Source organism: Stigmatopora argus, chromosome 2 (genome assembly GCF_051989625.1).
Source record: "Stigmatopora argus isolate UIUO_Sarg chromosome 2, RoL_Sarg_1.0, whole genome shotgun sequence".
NCBI classification, from domain to species: Eukaryota; Metazoa; Chordata; class Actinopteri; order Syngnathiformes; family Syngnathidae; genus Stigmatopora; species Stigmatopora argus.
In genome coordinates, this window is record NC_135388.1 from 21412720 (window position 1) to 21432643 (window position 19924).

At 42.2% G+C, this 19924-nt stretch overlaps 1 protein-coding gene across 3 annotated transcripts in view; it reads right to left on the reverse strand.

The window, feature by feature from the left end:
• shoc1 (shortage in chiasmata 1) overlaps positions 1–19924 on the reverse strand; it is a 37450-nt gene that overhangs the window by 2193 nt on the left and 15333 nt on the right. For 2 of the 3 annotated variants that reach the window (XM_077623475.1, XM_077623458.1), the window contains exons 10-26: positions 14903–15029; positions 14458–14546; positions 13141–13356; positions 12626–12715; positions 9095–9280; positions 8931–9023; positions 6685–6845; positions 6541–6613; positions 5362–5428; positions 4417–4592; positions 4242–4347; positions 3948–4059; positions 3753–3874; positions 2333–2414; positions 2123–2254; positions 1907–2056; positions 1389–1824 (exon numbers count right to left, since the gene is read on the reverse strand). In XM_077623475.1, the coding sequence (XP_077479601.1) occupies positions 1389–1824; positions 1907–2056; positions 2123–2254; positions 2333–2414; positions 3753–3874; positions 3948–4059; positions 4242–4347; positions 4417–4592; positions 5362–5428; positions 6541–6613; positions 6685–6845; positions 8931–9023; positions 9095–9280; positions 12626–12715; positions 13141–13356; positions 14458–14546; positions 14903–15029 (2418 nt within the window). The remainder of the gene's footprint in view (positions 1–1388; positions 1825–1906; positions 2057–2122; positions 2255–2332; positions 2415–3752; positions 3875–3947; positions 4060–4241; positions 4348–4416; positions 4593–5361; positions 5429–6540; positions 6614–6684; positions 6846–8930; positions 9024–9094; positions 9281–12625; positions 12716–13140; positions 13357–14457; positions 14547–14902; positions 15030–19924) is intronic. The other variant, XM_077623467.1, reaches the window with a different exon arrangement.

The window sequence follows — 19924 nt, forward strand, 5'->3', positions numbered from 1 at the left end:
ATTCTGAGACCTGGACATGAAAAGCATCAGTTATCAGATTTAACTTCCGACTGCCCCCCAAAAAATCAACTCCGTTTTCCTCCCACATCCCAAAAACATGCATGATAGACTGGTTGATTATACTCTAAATTGGGCCTAGGTAGGTTACCAAGGTAAGACAACATAAAATACAGACAACAAGACAACAAAGTAAGACAGTAAGACAACATAAAATACAGGAGTCCTCGGGCCACAATGTCCCTGATCTGAAGACAAAAGAGAGATTCTGTCGGAACTTCTCAAAGATATTCAACGAAAAGATTTGTCGGAAAAGTTAATCAGCTTCCAGTCTCAACCACACGAAACTCCTGCCACCCACCTTTGTGACGCAAAGAGAGCCAAACTGGACATTGCCACAGACATTATTGCGGAAAATGTGGGCGGTAACGGGCGTAAATTAGGACAAAGTTAAACTGGATTCTTTCTCAATGAGCCATCCAAACAATCTGTTCAATCATTTCGACTTTGACCAATTTGTTGTGTCTGTGTTGTGTCTGCCATTTGCTCCCTAAAGCTTGTCTGTATTATTGCGCCTGGAGTATCTTTGCCTTTTTCACCCACACTCAACCAGAATTGATAATCGTGCTTTGCTTTCTATTCCATATAACAGTACGGTCACATGGTGTCATGTTTTGTTGGAGTTTTCGTGGTTGGATTTGTTTCCTTGTGCATCCTGTCCTTGTGTCTTTTCCGGTGCTCCCTCCTTCATATGGGCCAGGTGTTTGTAATTGTCATTAACCCCTGTCTGTGTATTTAAACCCTGTGTTTTTGTGCATCCATGTGATTATTTTCTGTCTCTCGTTATTGGATTGGATTGGATAACTTTATTCATCCCATATTCGGGAAATTTCATTGTGACAGTAGCAAGTTGTGTTGCCTTTCGTTGGTGTGCGGCTCCCTCATCCTCCCCAGTTATCATTTGTCAACCCAAGTTTGTCTATTTAAACCCTGTGTATTTGTCAGTCCTAGTCAGATCGTCTTGTGTTATTCCCATGTCTGTTGATTATGTACGTTTCCCAGTTCACATCCAGTGCTCCTTGTTTCCCCACGCCTTCAGGTTTGGTTTTGTTCTTTGGTTGTTGCTTTCTTAAGTTTTCCCTAATGTTTGGATTCTACGTTTTATTTTTAGAGAACAAGTTTTGGTTATTAAAGATCACGTTAGTACATCCTAATTTCCCAGAGTCCGCCTGCTTCCCTGCATGTGGGTCCAACTCCACACACCACCACACAACACAAGTACAATAAAATCTACAATGCAACCACCAAACAATCATATTATCGTCTACCTATCCTCCATACTCATCTCCCTACCAATTGTCTAAATGTATATAAGTACCACTATATCTCACCCATTGCAGGCAAGCCTGCTATCTGCTCACTCCTCTTCCTCTCTTGTCTCAGCCAGCATCTTGACTCATATTCAGTAGACAATCCACTCCCCATGTCCAAACCACTTTTGGTCGAACCTCCTTTCTGTAGCTGGATTTGTGAAGGCAGGGTGAGGTGGTTGAAGTTAGTGACAGAGTCGCCCAAACGTTTTTGCAACTGTGTGCCTCTTCCGCTTTTGACCACCCTGCTCACTGTTTGAGCTGGGTCCGTCCAACCAGCTACCACAATCTCCTGGCTGGTTCTGTAATTCAACTGCTGAGCTCCAAAGAATCCATGTAGATGTGAGCTTTGGTCCGGCCACTTGAGGTTGCAGTTAAAGGTGATCTTTTCGCTTTCTGGGTCTTGACCCGACTGGACAATTTCAGCTTCACACATTAAGGTAGCATTTCGAAATAGCTAATAAAAATGGCATAAAAAAACAGAATTAGGTATACGTACCCAATTATGTCACACATTAGTGGTTCTGCAAGTATATTACCTTGATGATCTTGAGCGGCACTTCTGGCAACATTTCCTCTATCTGCTTAAGAGGGGCAGACAGTAGCCATTGCAATGATGGTGCCCTCCTGAGCATGAGCTGGGCCACCAAAGGGTTGACACAGGGGAAGGTTGACAGGCATTGCTCCTCCTGACGGACACAAATAGAGGGAGATGTAAGCACGTAGCCAATGTGAAGAATTTACATAGAACTCACTAGTGACGACGTAATCGCCAGCCAATCCCGCTCCAGGTAAATGGAGATATCACGCTTGCTGGACATTAAGCTAAGGAAGCAGATCCGGTTGACCCACCTGGCCACCTCCAACACTTCGGTTGCAATCAGCACCTTTTGTATAAGCACAACAGTAACATTCTACTTTTGAATGATTGATTTCGAACAAATTAGACATCCTTATCTCGGAACCTTGACATCCAGGTCTTCCAGCTTCAAGAGTACCAATGAGGAATAGACCACCGCCAAGTTTCTTGAGGCATTGTTGGAGAACCTGCACTGACAGGGTCATGCATGAAATCAGTAAATGTTGATAATCCAGTAGATGTTAAAAGTTGCTGCGCTAACAAGTTTTCAATGTCTGCACTGGGTGTAGGTTTTTGTTCCAAAGGATTCAAGAGACAATTTAAAGTGAGGTTTCAGTTAAAACAAGCAGCACTTGACAGTTACGAATTATACTGTATGTATGATACCAAAGTGGTGGGAATGAGTCTTCATTGTTTGGAATAAATATATAAATAGTACATAATCAAGTCTTCAGCCACTGTGGCCCTTTGTTGAATACTAGTTGGGATACGCACAGTTAAAATCTCGGACTTTGATCTTAAGTCATTCAAATGTGCAAATTATTTGCTAACTATTTCACAATTCGCTGTTCTCTAATGCAGTGTTTTCCACCCACTGTGCCACAAGAGAGATAGGTATGCCACGGGAAATTATCTATGTCGCTCAAAAAGGAAAAGGGCGGACCAGATCATGGATTACTGGAACCTCAAACTGTCAGGAGCAGCCTGCTGCTGTTTTTCCCACTCTCGTTTGTCCCTCCTGGCCTGCCGTTGTGTTCGCGCAGCTGCGCGTGATTCGTAATTAGTCTCTGAGTTGTGTATTTAAACACCACTGAGTTTAATGTCATTGTCGGATCGTCTGCGTAGATTCCCTACTATGCAGCCACGCTACCTTGCTCCTCGATTCCACTTGTTCTCCCTAGTCTGGTTTGGTTTCGTGTTTCGTTTCACAAGTCCTTGTTATTTTGTAGCGTGCCTCTTAAGTTATTAAAGTTGTTGTTATGAGCACAAATTGCCTCATCCTCACCTGCTTCCCCGCGACTTGGTCCTAATCCCTCCTACCTCGCCTTGACGTCTCCCAAGGACGTAACGCAAACCAACAAAAGTCCAAATAAAGAGAAACAAAACAGGATGAAAAGAATAGTCATAATAGTATGAGATTAAAACAGCAATATTTCAATAATTAGGTCATACACTGTAATACTACAATATTATAATTGTTATATTATGAGAGAAATATCGTAATAATACAAAATGAAAGCCGTTAAATGAACCGGAAGTTGATTGGTTTCACAGGGTTTGATTTTTGTCGACGCAAGCTCTATGAACACAAAAATGCTTTTGCCGTAATATTAGGATATTAAAGTAATACTATTTGAGAACAAGTAAAAAACGGGACCCAACATTGGATAAGTGTCAGAAAATGGATATCTGGATGTTCATTGCTGTGCCTTTCTGTGACTCTTACAGAACTTGTCAATGCAAAATGCTAATGTAATAGCCACTGCTTTGCTAACATACAGAGAGATTTTGACATGAGAACTGACCCTCCTCCCTTGCAGTCAGGGCAGTGAAGTATGATCCAACAGCGATTGTATTGCAATGCCAGAGCAATGAGGCCTCTCACAACTACTTCATAGGCTCGCTCCTCACACACCTCGTCCTGATCCTACAGACACAGAAAGTAAACACGTACGTAGGTAGGTTGCAATACCATAGAGGCTCAGTATGTGTTTGTCCACCTGAACAACAATGGATGTACTCTCATCGACCGTGATGACAGAGAAGTGATTAGTGATGCCAAGCAACTGCAGGGACATGCAGTGGCTCCTTTCCAGCAGTGTTATATTAAATCTAGAACAGAGGAAAATATCCTGTTTTTGGTGTTTTTTTCAGCGGGTGGGAACGGATTAATTTGTATTTAGTTATTTTCTATGGGAAACATTGATTTGAGATACGAGTAAATTGACACGTGCTTGTTCCCGGAACGCATTAAGTTCATATCTCAAGGTATTACTGTATATTGCAACACTTACGAGGACTCCAGTGTTTGTAGCAAAGCTGGGTTGTTGAGGAGCGAATCTGTCACCAACACCAGATACGCCACCTTGTCTTCCAGACCCTCTTCCTCATCTGTAGAAGCTATCAAAAGAAAATAACCAACTGAACCACTGAAGAAAAGGGGAGAGCGAGGAACAAGTGTTCACTCACCTCTGTTAGGGAGGACAGTGTCGAAGGTGAGGTGCGGAACTCTCCTATTCTTGCAGATGGTTGCCCATAGCGATGGGCTCAGACAGTCGTACTCCACTACCAGTGAGAAAAGATTCCATGGGAAGTCAGGGCCCAGATGCTGTTTGTACACAAGTACAAACCTGTTGTCCTGAACACTGCATAGACCAAATAAAGTAATCATACACGTATACTCTACATTGCTGTACAATGTTTACGTTAAAATGTTGGCCATTACAATCAAGCACTTTTCTCACCCACTCAGCTCACAACAAATCAATACAGCACATATAATATGGTGTTAGGCATGTCATTTCCTGGCCTCATTGGCATTGGCCCCACTGATCATTGGAGCATTCTACAGGAACCTCTCCAAGGACTTCAAGAAGGATGGGCACTTTGAGTTGCAGTTTGCCATAATTTGTACACACAAGAATTAGTGTCAGATCTTAAGGCAAAGGGAAACCACCCTCTCGTCCTCCTTGGTGAACCCCGACATACAAACACTATCATGGGAGGCATTACATATGCCTACACCTGTTGGGCCCCTCTTTCCATTAATAGGCTCCAACCTCTCTGAAAAGGAGTGGTCCAGAGCCCATCCTGTGTGTGGAGGTGAGCTCAACTATATCCAGTCGGGACATCTTAACGTCACGCACCAGGTCAGGCTTCCATGTTCTAGAATTCAATTTCTGTAGCCAATGATAAAACTGCCAAGGTCCCTCCCTTCAAGTGCCACCCAGCTTTTTATGCTTCCGACCCCCTTTGCGTGGGTGGTAAACCCAATTGAAAACCCTACAAAACACTTACAGTTGTAAAACACCTCTTTTTTTCACTCACTCACACACACACACACACACACATATGTGTGTGTGTGAAAAAAGAGTTGCTTTACAACTGTAAATGTTTTGTAATCAATCAACCTACCTGCTGACAACACTGGCAGCCTTTAGATTCCCCTCATTGTTGTTGGGGTGAACAACACTTACTGCTGCTAAAACAGATAAAATGTGTCACAAGACTGTCACTTTATACAGCTCTTAGTCATATAGAACAGTAGTACTTAGATAACAATTTAAGAATGATATGCTATCAAATGCAAAAAAAAAATCATGCCCATGTCACACATTATGCATGTGTGAATAAAACACGTGTAAAAACATGTGCATAAATTGTAAAAGACCAGTTAAAGTTTAAAAATGTGTGAATACTTACTGATGTTAACTGGGTAGGAAAGCATGTCTTATTATACAACACTTTTCAATGTTGTTCAATACTACAAGCATAATAACAAATAGCAGTCCAGTTGCACTTATCAAAATGCTCACGCTACTGAGTTTGATATACTATTTGATAAGGGACAGCAAATATTAATGAACATATTTATATTCATGTTAATGAACATATATATGTGAATACAGTAATCCCTCGATTATCACGTCTTCACTTATCGAGAATTCACTACACGCTTTTTTCCCCCGCTATTATTTATTTTTTTATTTATGTTCTAACTTCATAAAAATGTCAAAATCCACACTGAAACTCGTAAGTGGAAGCCACTTTTGCTACTAGGACTCAGCACTGAAGAAAACATTTTTATGAACTTCAAAAATAAAAAGGTTTTTTTAAATTTTCATAAAAATGTGAAAATACAGACTGAAACTCGTAAGCGGAAGCCACTTTTGCTATCAGAACTCAGCACAAAAAAATTATAATGGGGTGACCGTACTTTGCGATTTTTCCATTATCGCCGCCATGTCGGGTCTACATTAACCGCAATATTCGAGGGATTACTGTATGTAAGATTGTAGCCGAGGGCTACTGTATTGTTAAATTAAAATAGTGCAGTTATAATATTGCCAAACTTTTTAGATACAAATTGACAGTAGTAATTGAATAGACTGTGGACTCATGAAATACTTTTTCTTTTAAATTTCAAACTTCCAGTACAGTAGGTGCAAGCACCTGAAAGCAACAATGTGAAATAGTGTGTAAGTTGATCAGTTAGCAATATACCCATCCATTGAAAATTTGGCTGCATTGGATGCCCTGTTTCCATAATTTTAAAAATGATAAATATACTAGAAGTTAATTACTAAAGCTTACACGTCAGTTTTTTCAAAACTTGCATGATTGTGGAGCTGCTCTCGTCACAGTTAAGTGATGTGATGACAAGAATCTGCAGGAAAAACAAAAACAATGTGTCAGGTTGTGTAAGATGTTGTGACTAAATCTATGTCAAATACTGACTTTTTCATTGTGTATCCATGCGGCCGCCAAATCCTGCAATTTCAGCAATTTGATATTGGACTCGCTGTTCCTGCAACTGAGGTGTAGGATGACATGCAGCCTCCTCAACAGCAGACACAGATCTTTGTCGGGGCATTTCTTCATTGCCTTGCTCAGGTAATCTAAAGTAAGAATCTCAAACTTCATGACACTTTTCAAGGAGACCATTATCCCAACATTATTAAAAATAACTTTTAGCATGAAATGCCACAGAAATTAAAATGTTGACTCATTAGAACTCCCTCACCCACTTTCTTACTTAAAACAATTTTACAGGCTGGGTTTTTCTATTTTAAAACATACACTGCACTACCAAACCCACACGATCCGGTGCAGGGAAGTTCTAATGTTGAAGTTTTATTTTCCTACTGTTCATGAACCGTCAGAGTGAAAAGAGGGAGGGGGTGACGACAACACACGTGTGGAAGTTTTGGATGGAGGTTTTCCAGGTTGTTTGTAGCTGTGTTGTTTTCGAAACCCACATAAATGTTTAAAAACCTGACAAAGCTGGCGACTCCTTTGATGTCGCAAGTCGTACTGCAGTATAAGTTGCATCCACAACCTAACTGAAAAAAATGTGACTTATAGTCCAGAAATACTCTATTCCAAATTATATTTTTCTATGATCTTTCTATATATCTAGTGCAAAACGGCAGTCACCATAATTTTCAGTGATTATCTTATGGTATTGTCAAAGATAGAAAGTTAAAATGCACTGTCCCAAATTATTACGCACAAAAGAGTTTCAAAACATTTTTCATTTTCCGAACCACTTTATCCTCACTATGGTCACAGGGGGAGGGGGGGGGGTGCTTGAGCGTATCCTAGCTGCCTTTGGGCACGAAGCGGGGGACACCCTGGATTGGTGGCCAGCCAACCCCAGGGCACAAGGAGACAAACAACCATTCACGCTCACACTCACACCTAGGGGCAATTTGGTGTCCAATCAGCCTACCATGCATGTCTTTCGAATGTGGGAGGAAACCGGAGTACCCGGAGAAAAGCATTGTTTAGGGATGGCCGAATAGAAGGTTTATGTATAAATGCAAGCCATTAGAGGATCCTACACCTTGATGTCCGTGGGACTCCAGAGGCACTAGCGGCTTCAAATATCTAATTGCTGCTTTGTAATGGCATTTTAGAAACTGCTCTCTTAATTCGATGTATTTGTTTGCCTTTATCTACACAAAACCATGTGTGCTCTAAATCAGCTACAAATCTCATAACATTACGGTGATCACGCTTAAGTTTGCGTCAAATGAAATACAAAATGTTGGTCTGCTTAATAATGTAGAACATCCATCCTTTATTTGAGCTCACCTAGCAAACTAATTATCACCGGGGTCTGAGAATGAATTCAGTGATCCAAAGAGGCCTGAGACACAAAATCATCAATTAGTTTAATTGAAAAACAAAAATATATATCTGTATGACACAGTATATATTGGGGCCACCTCATGGTGTAGAGGTTTACTCGCCTGACATAGGTGCGGGTAATCGTGGAATCGATCCCCACTCGGTGGTTGAATGATTTTGCGTGCGAATGGTTGTTTGTCTCTACGTGTGTCCTACAACTGACTGGCGACCAGTCTAAGTTGTAGTCTGCCTTTCGTTCAGAGTCCGCATGGATAGGCTCGAGCAATCCCGGCAAGCCTTAAAGATGCGCGGTACGGATGATTGAATATACATACCAGCACGTGGGCCTCACAGTTCTGAGATCGAGGGTGCAATCCCAGGTCTGGACCTTCGTGCGTGGAGTTTGCATGTTCGCCTAGGGCTTGCATGGGTTTTCTCCAGGTACTCTGGTTTCCTCCCACATCTCAAAAACATGCATGGTAGGCTGGTTGAACACTCTAAATTTCCCCTAGGCATGAGTGTGAGTGTGAATTGTTGTCCATCTCCTCATGCCCTGCGATTGGCTGGCCACTGATTCAGGGGTGTCCCCTGCCTGGTGCCAGCTGGGATAGGATATAGCAGCCCCCGTGACCCTTGTGAGGATAAGTGGTTCAGAAAATGAATGAATAAATGAAAAAAAGGCTCCAGCACCGCCAGCGACCTTTGAGGATAAATGGTACGGAAAAAAATAATTTAATGAATATACTTCATAATATATTATAAATTATTTTGCTGACTGCCGAGCAATGGGTGGCTGACGCCCGTTGAGAATCACTGCTTTGAATAACTGAGGCCAAAATGGTGTTACTAACCCACAGCAGCACTCAGGTGACACTTCAACAGCAGCTCCTTGGCCTTGACCAGCATGTGGATGACAAGCACTTTATTGAACAGTTGCGCCTCATCTATACACAACACCACAACAACAGTTTTCATTCTTCTGACATCAACTTTATTGTTCGTGCATGTGCCCTACCTCCTTCCACTATTGGTGTCCTCCTGCGCAGAGCAATCTCCTGCTGTTTGAGCACATCGCGCGTCTGGTCCGGTGCCAGGTGCTTAAAGTCCCTCCAGGCGGGAACATTAAGGCCAAGCTTTTTGGCACAGGACAGAAATGGCTCGGCCAAAGACAACAATTCACTGTAGGCCAGACGCTGACTGTCTGCGTGATACATTTTAAAAAATACAGTCATACCTCTACTTTTGAATTCCTCTAGGTACGAAATGTTCAGGTTACGAAAGCTTTCATATGCAAATGAGTGCCTCAAGATACGAAACAAGATCCAAGTTACGAAATCCCTCAAAAAGTAAATGCATTTCCTTATCCGTTATTTTATTTTGAAATTGTCACGGATGCATTGACTCTCACTTTAGAAGCTTGCTACACTCTACTGGGCTCTCAATGGCTGTCTCACAACAACCACTACCCATGTTTCAAGATTCTCTTCTGTACTTTTGACCGCCGTTCGTCGTCACAGAGTTCTGATGTTTTTTGTTGTTGAGTTTTTCCAAGCGTGCATAAAGCAGCTTCTTCTGTTTTTATCATCATGCCTCCCAAGAAAATTACCAGCGCGAATGAAAAGAAGTGGTTAGCGGTGAGGACATTGGCAAATTGGACGAGGGGCATGAAAACGAACTCTCTAGAGTTAACGGAACAGTCGGAAAGACAGGAGTAATATAACGAGAAGGCGAATGAGGAGGAATCAGCGAGCATTGCAACAGAAAAAAATCAAAGAAATGCTGGCAAAATTCCACGAACTTTCTGCCTTCGTAGAAAAAAAAACATCCAGCAAAAGTGTTCACGAGTCGTGCGATTGCCCACTTTGATGACGTTTGTTTATTAGATTATAGAAACATTATTACAAGTCGTGAAAGGGAATCGTCCTTGGATAGTTTTTTTTTCAAAGCGTCCGTCAACCAGCATTATAGAAGAGCCACTTAATAAATCCAAACAGGTAAGAACCAGTAGCGACTAATAAAATGAGTGAAAAATTAAATTCCAAAGAAATCACAAAACGTTAATGTTTTTTGTTTATTAATGTTTTTAATGTTGCTGTTTGAAGTCCGGTTTCCTCCTAAGTTCCAAAAACATGTATGGTAGGTTGATTGGACACTCTAAATTGCCCCTAGGTATGGGTGTGAGTGTGCATGGTTGTCCGTCTCCTTGTGCCCTGCGATCGGCTGGCCACCGATTCAGGGTGTCCCCGCCTCTGGTCTGAAGTCAGCTGGGATAGGCTCCAGCACCCCCCACGACGCTAATGAGGATAAAGCGGTTCAGAAAATGAGACAAGATCTTGTCAAAGAATATTCAAAGATAAATTATCTAGACTCACACAGTTGCCTCTGCATTTTGAAAACTGATGACAGAATCAAAGCCAAGCACTCCTGCAGAGGGCATAAGATTCAATGGAAAAAGGCAGTCGAGACATGTTGACTTTATCTTGAGCAAGTCAAAATAGGAAATTGAAAGTGAATAAGGGGAGGAAGTAAGTCCATGATTCCGGTGAGATTTTACCATGCATGTTCAAACCGGAGGCAGAATCACCATAACAAGGTACAGGTGAGCGAGAGAAAAAGAGAGTGCCTGACATGAAAGCCTCTTCATAACAGAGAGGGAAAGAAGAAAAGGAGTAAGAAAGAGAGAGCTCGACACAAATGCATATCGGACCCATTATTTGCCTACTGAATGGTAAATATCTTATATTTACGCCTCTCGACTCTACAAGCAAGCATAATAATTGAAAAACTACTAAATTAACTTCTGAAAATATTAAATGTAGGATTTTACACTGGTGCACGTTTGGTGACACCAGGCCAACAAGGCTGGCCAAAGTCTTGTTGTTTTGGTTTTAATGTCTTTGTTGGCAACACATCCTTTTGGTAAAAGCATTCATTCCTTCGTTTTCTGTACCATTTATCTTTACAAGCAGTTCTTAATAAAATGTTATAAACAATGGAATACTTACCAGCTGGCCCAGTTTATGTTCTCGATCCCCCTAAGTTACCGATTGATCGGACAAAAAAAAACAAAGTTTTACAGTAATCCCTCGAATATTGTGGATAATGTACACCAGACATGGCCGTGCTAATCGAAAAACCGCGAAGTAGGAGCACCCATATTAATAGAACATACCATACTACATGTTTTCGCACCTATACAAAAAACCACAAGTAGAGAAGTACAATTATCAATTAGTGTATTTATTAAAGATTACAGTTATAGGCATATGAAAACACTAATGTATTAATATCTAAATATAATCCTTGAATACAAAATTGTTTATACTTTAAGTAGTGTACTCACAGTGAAAATATTTCCTCACTGCTTGATTTAAATAATATTGAAAAACAAAACAGGCTATTGGGATAATTTCGATGAGGTCATCATCAGTAGGGGGGAGGGGATCTGCGTGGTTCAATGCATTGTTGACGACCTCTCGTAATGCCAGCTTCAAGGCCGTATCTATGGCGTAAATCCCTCATAATGCTGGTTCATTTATTTTATTCATAGTAGTTACCACTCAGTGTAGATTCATTGAATGGCTGAGTGCTACGCCTTTAGCATAGCAACGTCACTTTTCCGGTCATCATGTCTCGTTTATTCTTGGGCTCATTGGCGCTTAGGCAGCATTTTCAAGGACGATTCAAAATCCCCCAAAAACAGGAATAGGCTCAGCATAGTGTTTCTCCACAGGTAATGTGCACGATTCAAAATGTAATCCAAAGAAACCAGGAAACGGCCTACTTGTATTATTCGGCGCGTCATTCTTCTACGGTGAATTATGGCTTCTTCTTAAGCGCTGAGTGACACAATTCAGCGCCGAAAAAGAAGCGGTGCCCTGATTTCCACCATTTTTTATCTGCTAGCTTGCGCTTGCAAGTTTTAGCATGGATTTTGACATTTTTGTGAACTTTTTTAAAAATACTTTAGATTGAAAAAAACTCTGTAGTAAAGCCGCAAATGTTGAAGACAAAGTGGTGAAGGATCACATTACAGTAATCCCTCAAATATCGCGGTTAACGTGGACCAGGCCTACGATGATTGAAAAACTGCGAAGTAGGGTCACCCCTATTAAAAATAAATAAATAAATAATTGGCTTCTGGTTATGAGTTTCAGCGTGGATTTTTAAATTTTTATGAACTTACAATTTTAAATATTTTTTTTCTTCAGTGCCAAGTCCTAGTAGCAAGGGGAAGACAGGGGAGTTGCTTCCGCTTGTGAGTTACAGCATGGATTTTCACATTTTTATGAACTTAAAAAATAATAAAATAAAAAAATAATTTTAAAAAAAATCCCCAGAAAAAAATCCCCGATGTAGTGAAGCTGCAAAAGTTGAACCGCAAAATGGCGAGTGATTACTGTATACACTAACTTTTCATTTAGAAGAATTCTGTCATTTTGTCATTATTTGTTTTAGTTGGGATTATTTTATCATTATCTTTTAAATGATTGCATTGTATGTAACTTCATAAATGAAGGCTTTTAATGTAATGTCTTAGTCATACCAGTAGCTTGGACTTGAATAACTGTACTGCTACTTCCTGTGCTGTTGTGTTGGCATTCTCCCTTCTGTAAGCTCAGTTGGCAGCTGGTATCTGAGACAGGTGAGCAAAAATGTACAATTACGCTGGAAGTTATGAAGCATTAACTTGAGCAGCGGTCTCCAAACTATCCCACAAAAGGCCATAGTAAGTGTAGCTTCTCGTTCCACCTGATTTAGCGTGGACAGTTTAACCAATCAGGTTTCTGCTGAAACAAGCAGCACCTGACGGCGATCAACTGATTATTCATTTAAAATGTATGCTCTTCATCAGTTTGAATGAAAACCTGCACCCACTACATCCTTTGAGTGCCAGTTTGGACAGCCTTGAACTAGAGGATTAGTAACGACATGGCTGCAAACCTTGATGAATCACCGTAAAACAAGAAAAAACTGTAGTAAGTCAACGACATGAGGTGAGAGATTGACTAAGCATTTTTCTGTGATGATTAATGCAACACCAAAATGCAGGGAACTTACAGTCTTCAACAGGTTCTAGAGGCACTTTTTGAAATTCCTCCAACACATGGTCATCCTCATGAGTGGGAACATTGATGCTCAGCTTCTCTAGAGACTCTTGGATGTTACCAAAACACGCTTCAGTCTTTATTTCCAGCACCAAACTTTGCAGGTTTATTAAATTCAAGGCTCTATTCAGTGGCTGGAAGTCAAAGGCTGCTTCCTCTAAATCAATTTCTGTCACACAAAAAAGAGTGAATGAGTTGTTTCGATGGAGAACACTGATCTGGTTTGTTAGTTTAATGCATTATGTGCTCACGCATACAGTTGAAAACCCCCAAGCTTTCCCATTAAAATGATGGGAATAACATTTAAGACAACTGTTCCTATTATATGCAAGCATTAACCCTTTATAAAGCACTTATTGAACTCATTGGCTGCCACGGATGGCGCTACAAAGAATGTTCATTTACACTCCCCTTATCAAATGGATTGTTTCAAAGGCACAAAAACATAAGCAATTACAGTAACTCTTTCCAGTTTAAATGAAGTGTACATCTATCTCTTACGTTAAAGAAACTTTCCAGAGTAACTTAGGTATACATTTTGCTCCATAATGGATTTATATTATTGAATATGAATACTAGTAGCGTGGCGGCCCGATGGATGAGTGGTTAGCGCGTTGGCCTCACAGTGGGGGACCTGGGTTCAAATCCAGGTCGGTCCACCTGTGTGGAATTTGCATGTTCTCCCTGTCTGTGTGGGTTTTCTCCGGGGACTCCGGTTTTCTCCCACATTCCAAAGACATGCGAGGTAGGCTGATTGGACACTCTAAATTGCCCCTAGGTATGAGTGTGGGCGTGAATCGTTGTTTGTCTCCTTGTGCCCTGCGATTGGCTGGCCACCAATTCAGGGTGTCCCCTGCCTATGGCCCGAAGTCAGCTGGGATAGGCTTCAGCGATCCTAGTGAGCATAAAGCGGTTCAGAAAATGAGATGAGATGAATATTAGTAGCATGTTTGCAAAATTGAATCATCTTGATGATTTAGAAAAAATGAAGAGAACTTGCAGCCAAATCATGTGGTTTATAATTTTGTTGTTTCATGTTCTGTTCCCATTAAACAAAAAAATAAAGTGACAATAAAGTACAGGTATTTAAAAAATGTTAATGAACTTTTGCTTGTTTTAAAGTTGCTTATCTCCATAGTTCATGCAAATCGGTACAAAATGCATTGGGTGAGGTATGGCTTTATTTGGGGAGAAAAGATTTGTTCAGTCAGTCATTAAGGGTTTACTCTACTTGAGGTTAGATATTTGATCAACAAGTTCTTGGGTATACCTTCAAACATCAAGTGTAGCAGATTGTCAGGATACTTTTCAGCCAACCAGACTGTAGATTCCATCTTACCCAAGTCAGACACCAAAGATCTGAAATGAGTGGATAGAAGTCAGGAAAAATACATGCAACAAATTGCACAGCTATAAAAGTGATATACGGAAAGGTCACAGTGGCAAGTCAACTAATACAGGGGTTACTAAACTGATCCTCAAGGGCTGCTGTGAGCTCAATTTTTTTTCTAATTGATCCAACACAGACAGTTTGTCCAATGAGGGTTCTGCTAAAACAGGCAGCGCCTGTCTGCAATGAAGTATTACACTGTAGTGTCATACTAGATTGGTGAAAAGGTGTTTTCTTGTTTGGTTGGCACCTACTGCGTTCCTTTGTGGAATAGTTTGGAGACCCCTGCTCTAAAATGAAAATGGATTGCAGGAACCTCACGAACATTGCGCCTTGTGTAGACAATTCTTCCTTCTGCAGATCACATACACTTAGACGGCAGCGATAGTAACTGCTGACGGCAGTAGATGGAATCAAAAGCACATCTAGTTTCGGAGGATGCATTATCCTTTCTAAAGGGAAAAAATAACATAAGACAACTATGATGATGTGATTAGCTCAAGTATATATTTGAAAGCCACATTCATACAGTATGTATACAGTGGTACCTCGAATTATGAATGCTTCTACATACAAAATATTCCAAAACCCTTTGTTCCATGATACACAAAACAGTCTAAGTTAAGAAACATCAAACAAAATTTAAAATATAATTACACAAATTCGTTCCCATTGGGTATCTCCCAACACTTCACCGGTCACCCATTCGTTAACCGAAAGTTGCGTCTCCATGATGAAACCGAGGTTAGTGCTCTGTAGGCAGCCCATAAAGCGGTAGCAACTACCTGGTCCGACAGGAGAAAATGGCATAAGTAAGACCCGAAAACGTGCAGGCGGATGACCGTGGCGTCACGATCAGTTTAGCAACCACCGGCGGAGTATGAGCGCAACAATCCGAGCAAAAGCCCCCTTTCCAGCACTCTTTAATGTCAGGGCCAGAAAAGTGGGTGGTTGCACTTGGTTGCAATTACAGGTCCAGCACCTAATAGTCTAAGCAGGAGCAGGTGCGGCTCATCTCAGCCACGGAGCTATTTACCGTATTTACTCGCATGTAAGCCACTTTTGTCTGACAAAAAAATGACTGAATCGAGGGTATGGCTTATATGCGCATAAAAACACGACTTGTAAAAAACTGCAATTTGACAGCGCCGTGACATGATGACGTCACGACGTAAGCGAATGCGGATACGGTCATTTGTTACAGAAAAGATAAACAGATAAAACACTAAACAAAATTTATTTTGACGTCTATGAATGAAATTCATGAAAAGAAACGTATCTTGCATAAAACGCAAAACGTTCCCGTCACTGCTCGCTCGGGGCACGGCCATCTTAGAGAGGTCGGGGCACAGTCATCTTAGTGAGGCCGGGGCGCTGTCGTCTACATTTTTTTCGCCAGACGTGAGTAGTCTTGATTTTGAAATAAAACTAAATTCCACCTTGATTTTTTTTCGTTTTATTTCTAGTTTGAAAGTGACAACTATTGGAGTAATATGAACCCTCGAAAGAATTGAGATATTTTGACATTTGAAGCAATATGGCAGCCACAACATCTTAAACTTCTGGTAAGAAAATTGTAATTTCTGTAATTAGAAAGCATCAGGTTCTCATCAAGATAGACTTATTTCTTTTTTCAAATTGAATAATTTGATATTATGCATTTACAAAGACAGGCTTATTAACTTCCTTATGATATTGACCCTAATAATGTGCTTTTGATTCATACAGTATCTCAGAAATACCACTTGTGATGATTTTTCTTAAGATTTTCCCTTCAAAGTAACACATTTGTACTCCCTATTAAAACCATGAATATGGAGGTGCAAATTGGGAATAAGGGGGCAGCTTGAGAAATTGTAAAATTCAACTTTCAGGGTACGTGCGGGCGGCTTATATGCAAGTAAATACGGTAAACCACCCAGAGCTGGACCACGGTGCTGGATCGTCTTTATCAGTTCACTGTAAAGTACGCGCTACCTCCTCGTTTCTGCCTTCTCTGATCTTCGACCTCTTGTTTTTGCCTTAGGACCACGAGTACGATCCCGACCACGATTACGACCATGACCACGTTTCTCGCCTCACGGATCCCATATCTCTGCCTTGGACCATTCCCACTGACGCCACGGCTCTCGACCCTCACACCAGCTCCCCGACCCACCTACACTACTCCCCGTGTGCCTTCGCTCTGTCAGGGTGAATTGCAATAAAGAGACATTACCACCAGTAAAGCTAATTTTTGCCTACTTTGGGGTCCTTCGCCTAAAACCGTAACATTTAATCTTCTCCAGGACCATGGCTGATCACCTGCAGCCAGCGGTGAGTTCCTGATTCGTGTGCCTTTAACCCTCATTTGTCACAGATTTCTTTGCAGAGTTTTTTTGAGTGTATGTGACCCTAATTTTAAGTTGTGTGTTAGGTGCGTGTGTACGTATTGTAACAAAGCGGGTTCTAATGTTGAGGTTGTATTTGGATGCTGTTCTTGACTGCACCGTGTGAGTGATGAGAAAGATAACTGGTGCACTTTTGGTGATGGTCTAACTGTAAATGGAAAATTTTATTCATCACTTGGTAAAAGCAGTTTGCAATAAACCTTTTTGACCAAACAATAGACTACTGCCCTGGTTCACTCCACTTACTTGGTGGCTCAATCTATTTGGCTACAATCACTTGGTTAGAGGGAAATTTATGGAGGCTTATATCTTCAGTGTTCATGGTGGAGCAATTTCCTACAATGTGTTTCTTAATGTTTCATTCATTTGTTGTACCACTTATCCTCAAAAGGGATTTTGTGGGATGGTGGAGCGTATCCCAGCATACTATGGGCAGTAGGTGGGCGACATCCTGCAATGGTTACCAGCCAATTGCAGAGCACAAGGAGACGGACAACCATTCACGCTCACTCTCCAATTTGTTCCCAGTTGTTCTCATTTGGCAACGTTGGGTTTTTGAATAACCCCCTAGACTCCATATGACTCTTCTCACTCTATCATGAAAAAAGCACATCACAGAAGAGGGTTTTGATTGGCTGACATAGGGCAACATGTCAGGGTAAGCCAATCTGAGACAGTTTGAGAGAGTAGGGAGGGTTTACTGGTATGGCTCACTCAGACATGCACAAACCTAGTTTACGCACGTGCATAAAACTCAACAAAAGCATACAGCAATGGCAAGTGTGGATCATACTGAGTGTGGGCCATAAAAGAGCTGGCAGAGGAGGCAGAGAAAGGCTCTGGCTTAGGATGAAAGACAGGAGCTGGGGAAACAACAGCTAACCCCAACAGCGGCTGCAGGAGACAACAGCTATCAGCTGCAGGGGGTGACAGGGAGACATCTCTGTCACTGCTCCGCCACCAGGAGATGTTCCAGGATTAAAGGAGCGAAATATCAATGAGCAGTGGTTCCTGCCTGATGACCCTGCAGCTGACCCGTGGGCACCGGAGGATGTGCGACAGGCAGCAATGCCTTAACTACAAAGAACCCACGGATGAAACAACCCGAAGGTCCTCCGACAGGCAGGATGGAAGATGGGCCTAACAGGACGGACCACATGGGATCGACTATGGCAAAGGAAAAGGAAAACGGGCATATCAGAACTCCAGTTAATAAGATCCTCCGAATCCACCAGGGGAAGATGAAGTGCGATCAGAGAGGCCAACAGCCACCTTGCACCGTGGTAGCGGGTGAGGCAAGAGGGACCAGGAGCCAGGTAGAAAAAACACAGTGCCAAAGAACCCTATGTTGCTGAAAGCTGGGAAGGCGCAGAGGAAGAAAACCCCTCGGCGGCGGATGAGCCCCCACTCGAACATCAAGACCCAGCCCAAACCATCTCACACAGAACAGAGCCACAAGCAGAGAAACCAGCAAGAAGGAATAAGATCAAATGGCCAAAATCAAACGAAGCAGAGACATGGCGCTCTATGGACACAGACCTGATCAAGACCCCTGAGGAAAGGTTGCAGGGAGGTGTCGAAGCCGAGCTTAACCTGTTTGGGGATGTCATATACCAGACCTGCAGAGACAGGTTTGGTGAAATTACCTTCAAGCAGAAGACCACCCCAAAAGACAGGGGGAGGAGGGAAAAGAAGATTGCCCAGCTCGTGCAAAGACTCCGACAACTCCGCAAGAACTGGAGGAAGGCAACCGAGCCAGAGAGAGGGCCTGAAAGTCCTGTGGGAAGAGGTCAGGCAAAGATTATCCAGATTTCGCAGAGCTGAACGCATCCGGAAGCAGAAAGAGCGAGCCAGCTTCTACAATGAACCCTTCAAGCACGTCAGACAACTGCTGGAGGAGAAGAAATCCGGAAAGCTCGAGACCACCCAGGAGCTAATGGAACAGCATGTCAGAAGGCAGTACAGCTACCAACTAAGAGATGTCCCACATACCCTGGCCCTCACGACCGACGGAAAAGTTTAACATCATACTCACCAAGCTTAGTGAAGTTGCTTGCAACAAAGTAAATGCTTTGCTCCTGAGAACCTTAGTTAGACTAAACAAAAAGAAGCCAAAACGCCTTGGAATGCTTGGAGTGGACTGAACAAAGAAGATTCAAAACACCTTGGGCTGCACATGACTTTCAGACCTTCATTTGTTTTGACTATATTGACGTCTCATTTCTGTTTCCCACCCCTCCCCTGAGAGTTGAGACGTCCATTGTAAGTAGGGTCCTTGAAGTTAATAAACAACAAAAAAAGGCTTGTGAGGGCAGAACGGAGCGGAGACTTGGCACCACCGGTTCGTTCTCCTTGCAAGAATCCAGAAAATTGTCTTTTCTCTTTATTTGTGCGTGCATTTGGGAATGCCTAATGGTGAACCTATCAGTACGTAGAGCATTCTGTCATGATCTGGGACCAGATCCAGAAGGGCAAGCGGGAGAAGACCGGCCTGCACGTCATTTGGCTCGATCTCGCCAATGCGTATGGATCCGTCCCACATCTGCTGATCAGTTTCGCCTTGGAGTTCTTCCATATGCCTCCCTGCATCAAGTAGCTGGTAGCACTGTACTTCAGCGACCTGCTGATGTCCTTTGCCCTCCAGGAATTTACCACCGGTGGCAGCAGCTAGAAGTGGGAATTGCAATGGGGTGCGCCATATCTCCAATCCTCTTTGTGGCAGCCTTTGAGGTCATCCTCATTGGATCAAGACAAATGGTTGGAGGAATCAAATTACCATCTGGCCAGAGATTACCCCCATTGAGGAGCTACATGGACGACGTCACCAGCCTCCTTCAGATAGCAGCATGCACATCGACTGCTGAAGAGGATGGATGAGTTGACATTGTGGACCAGGATGAAGATCAAACCCTCCAAATCCCGTAGTCTGTCACTCAGAAGAGGAGTCAGAAACGACA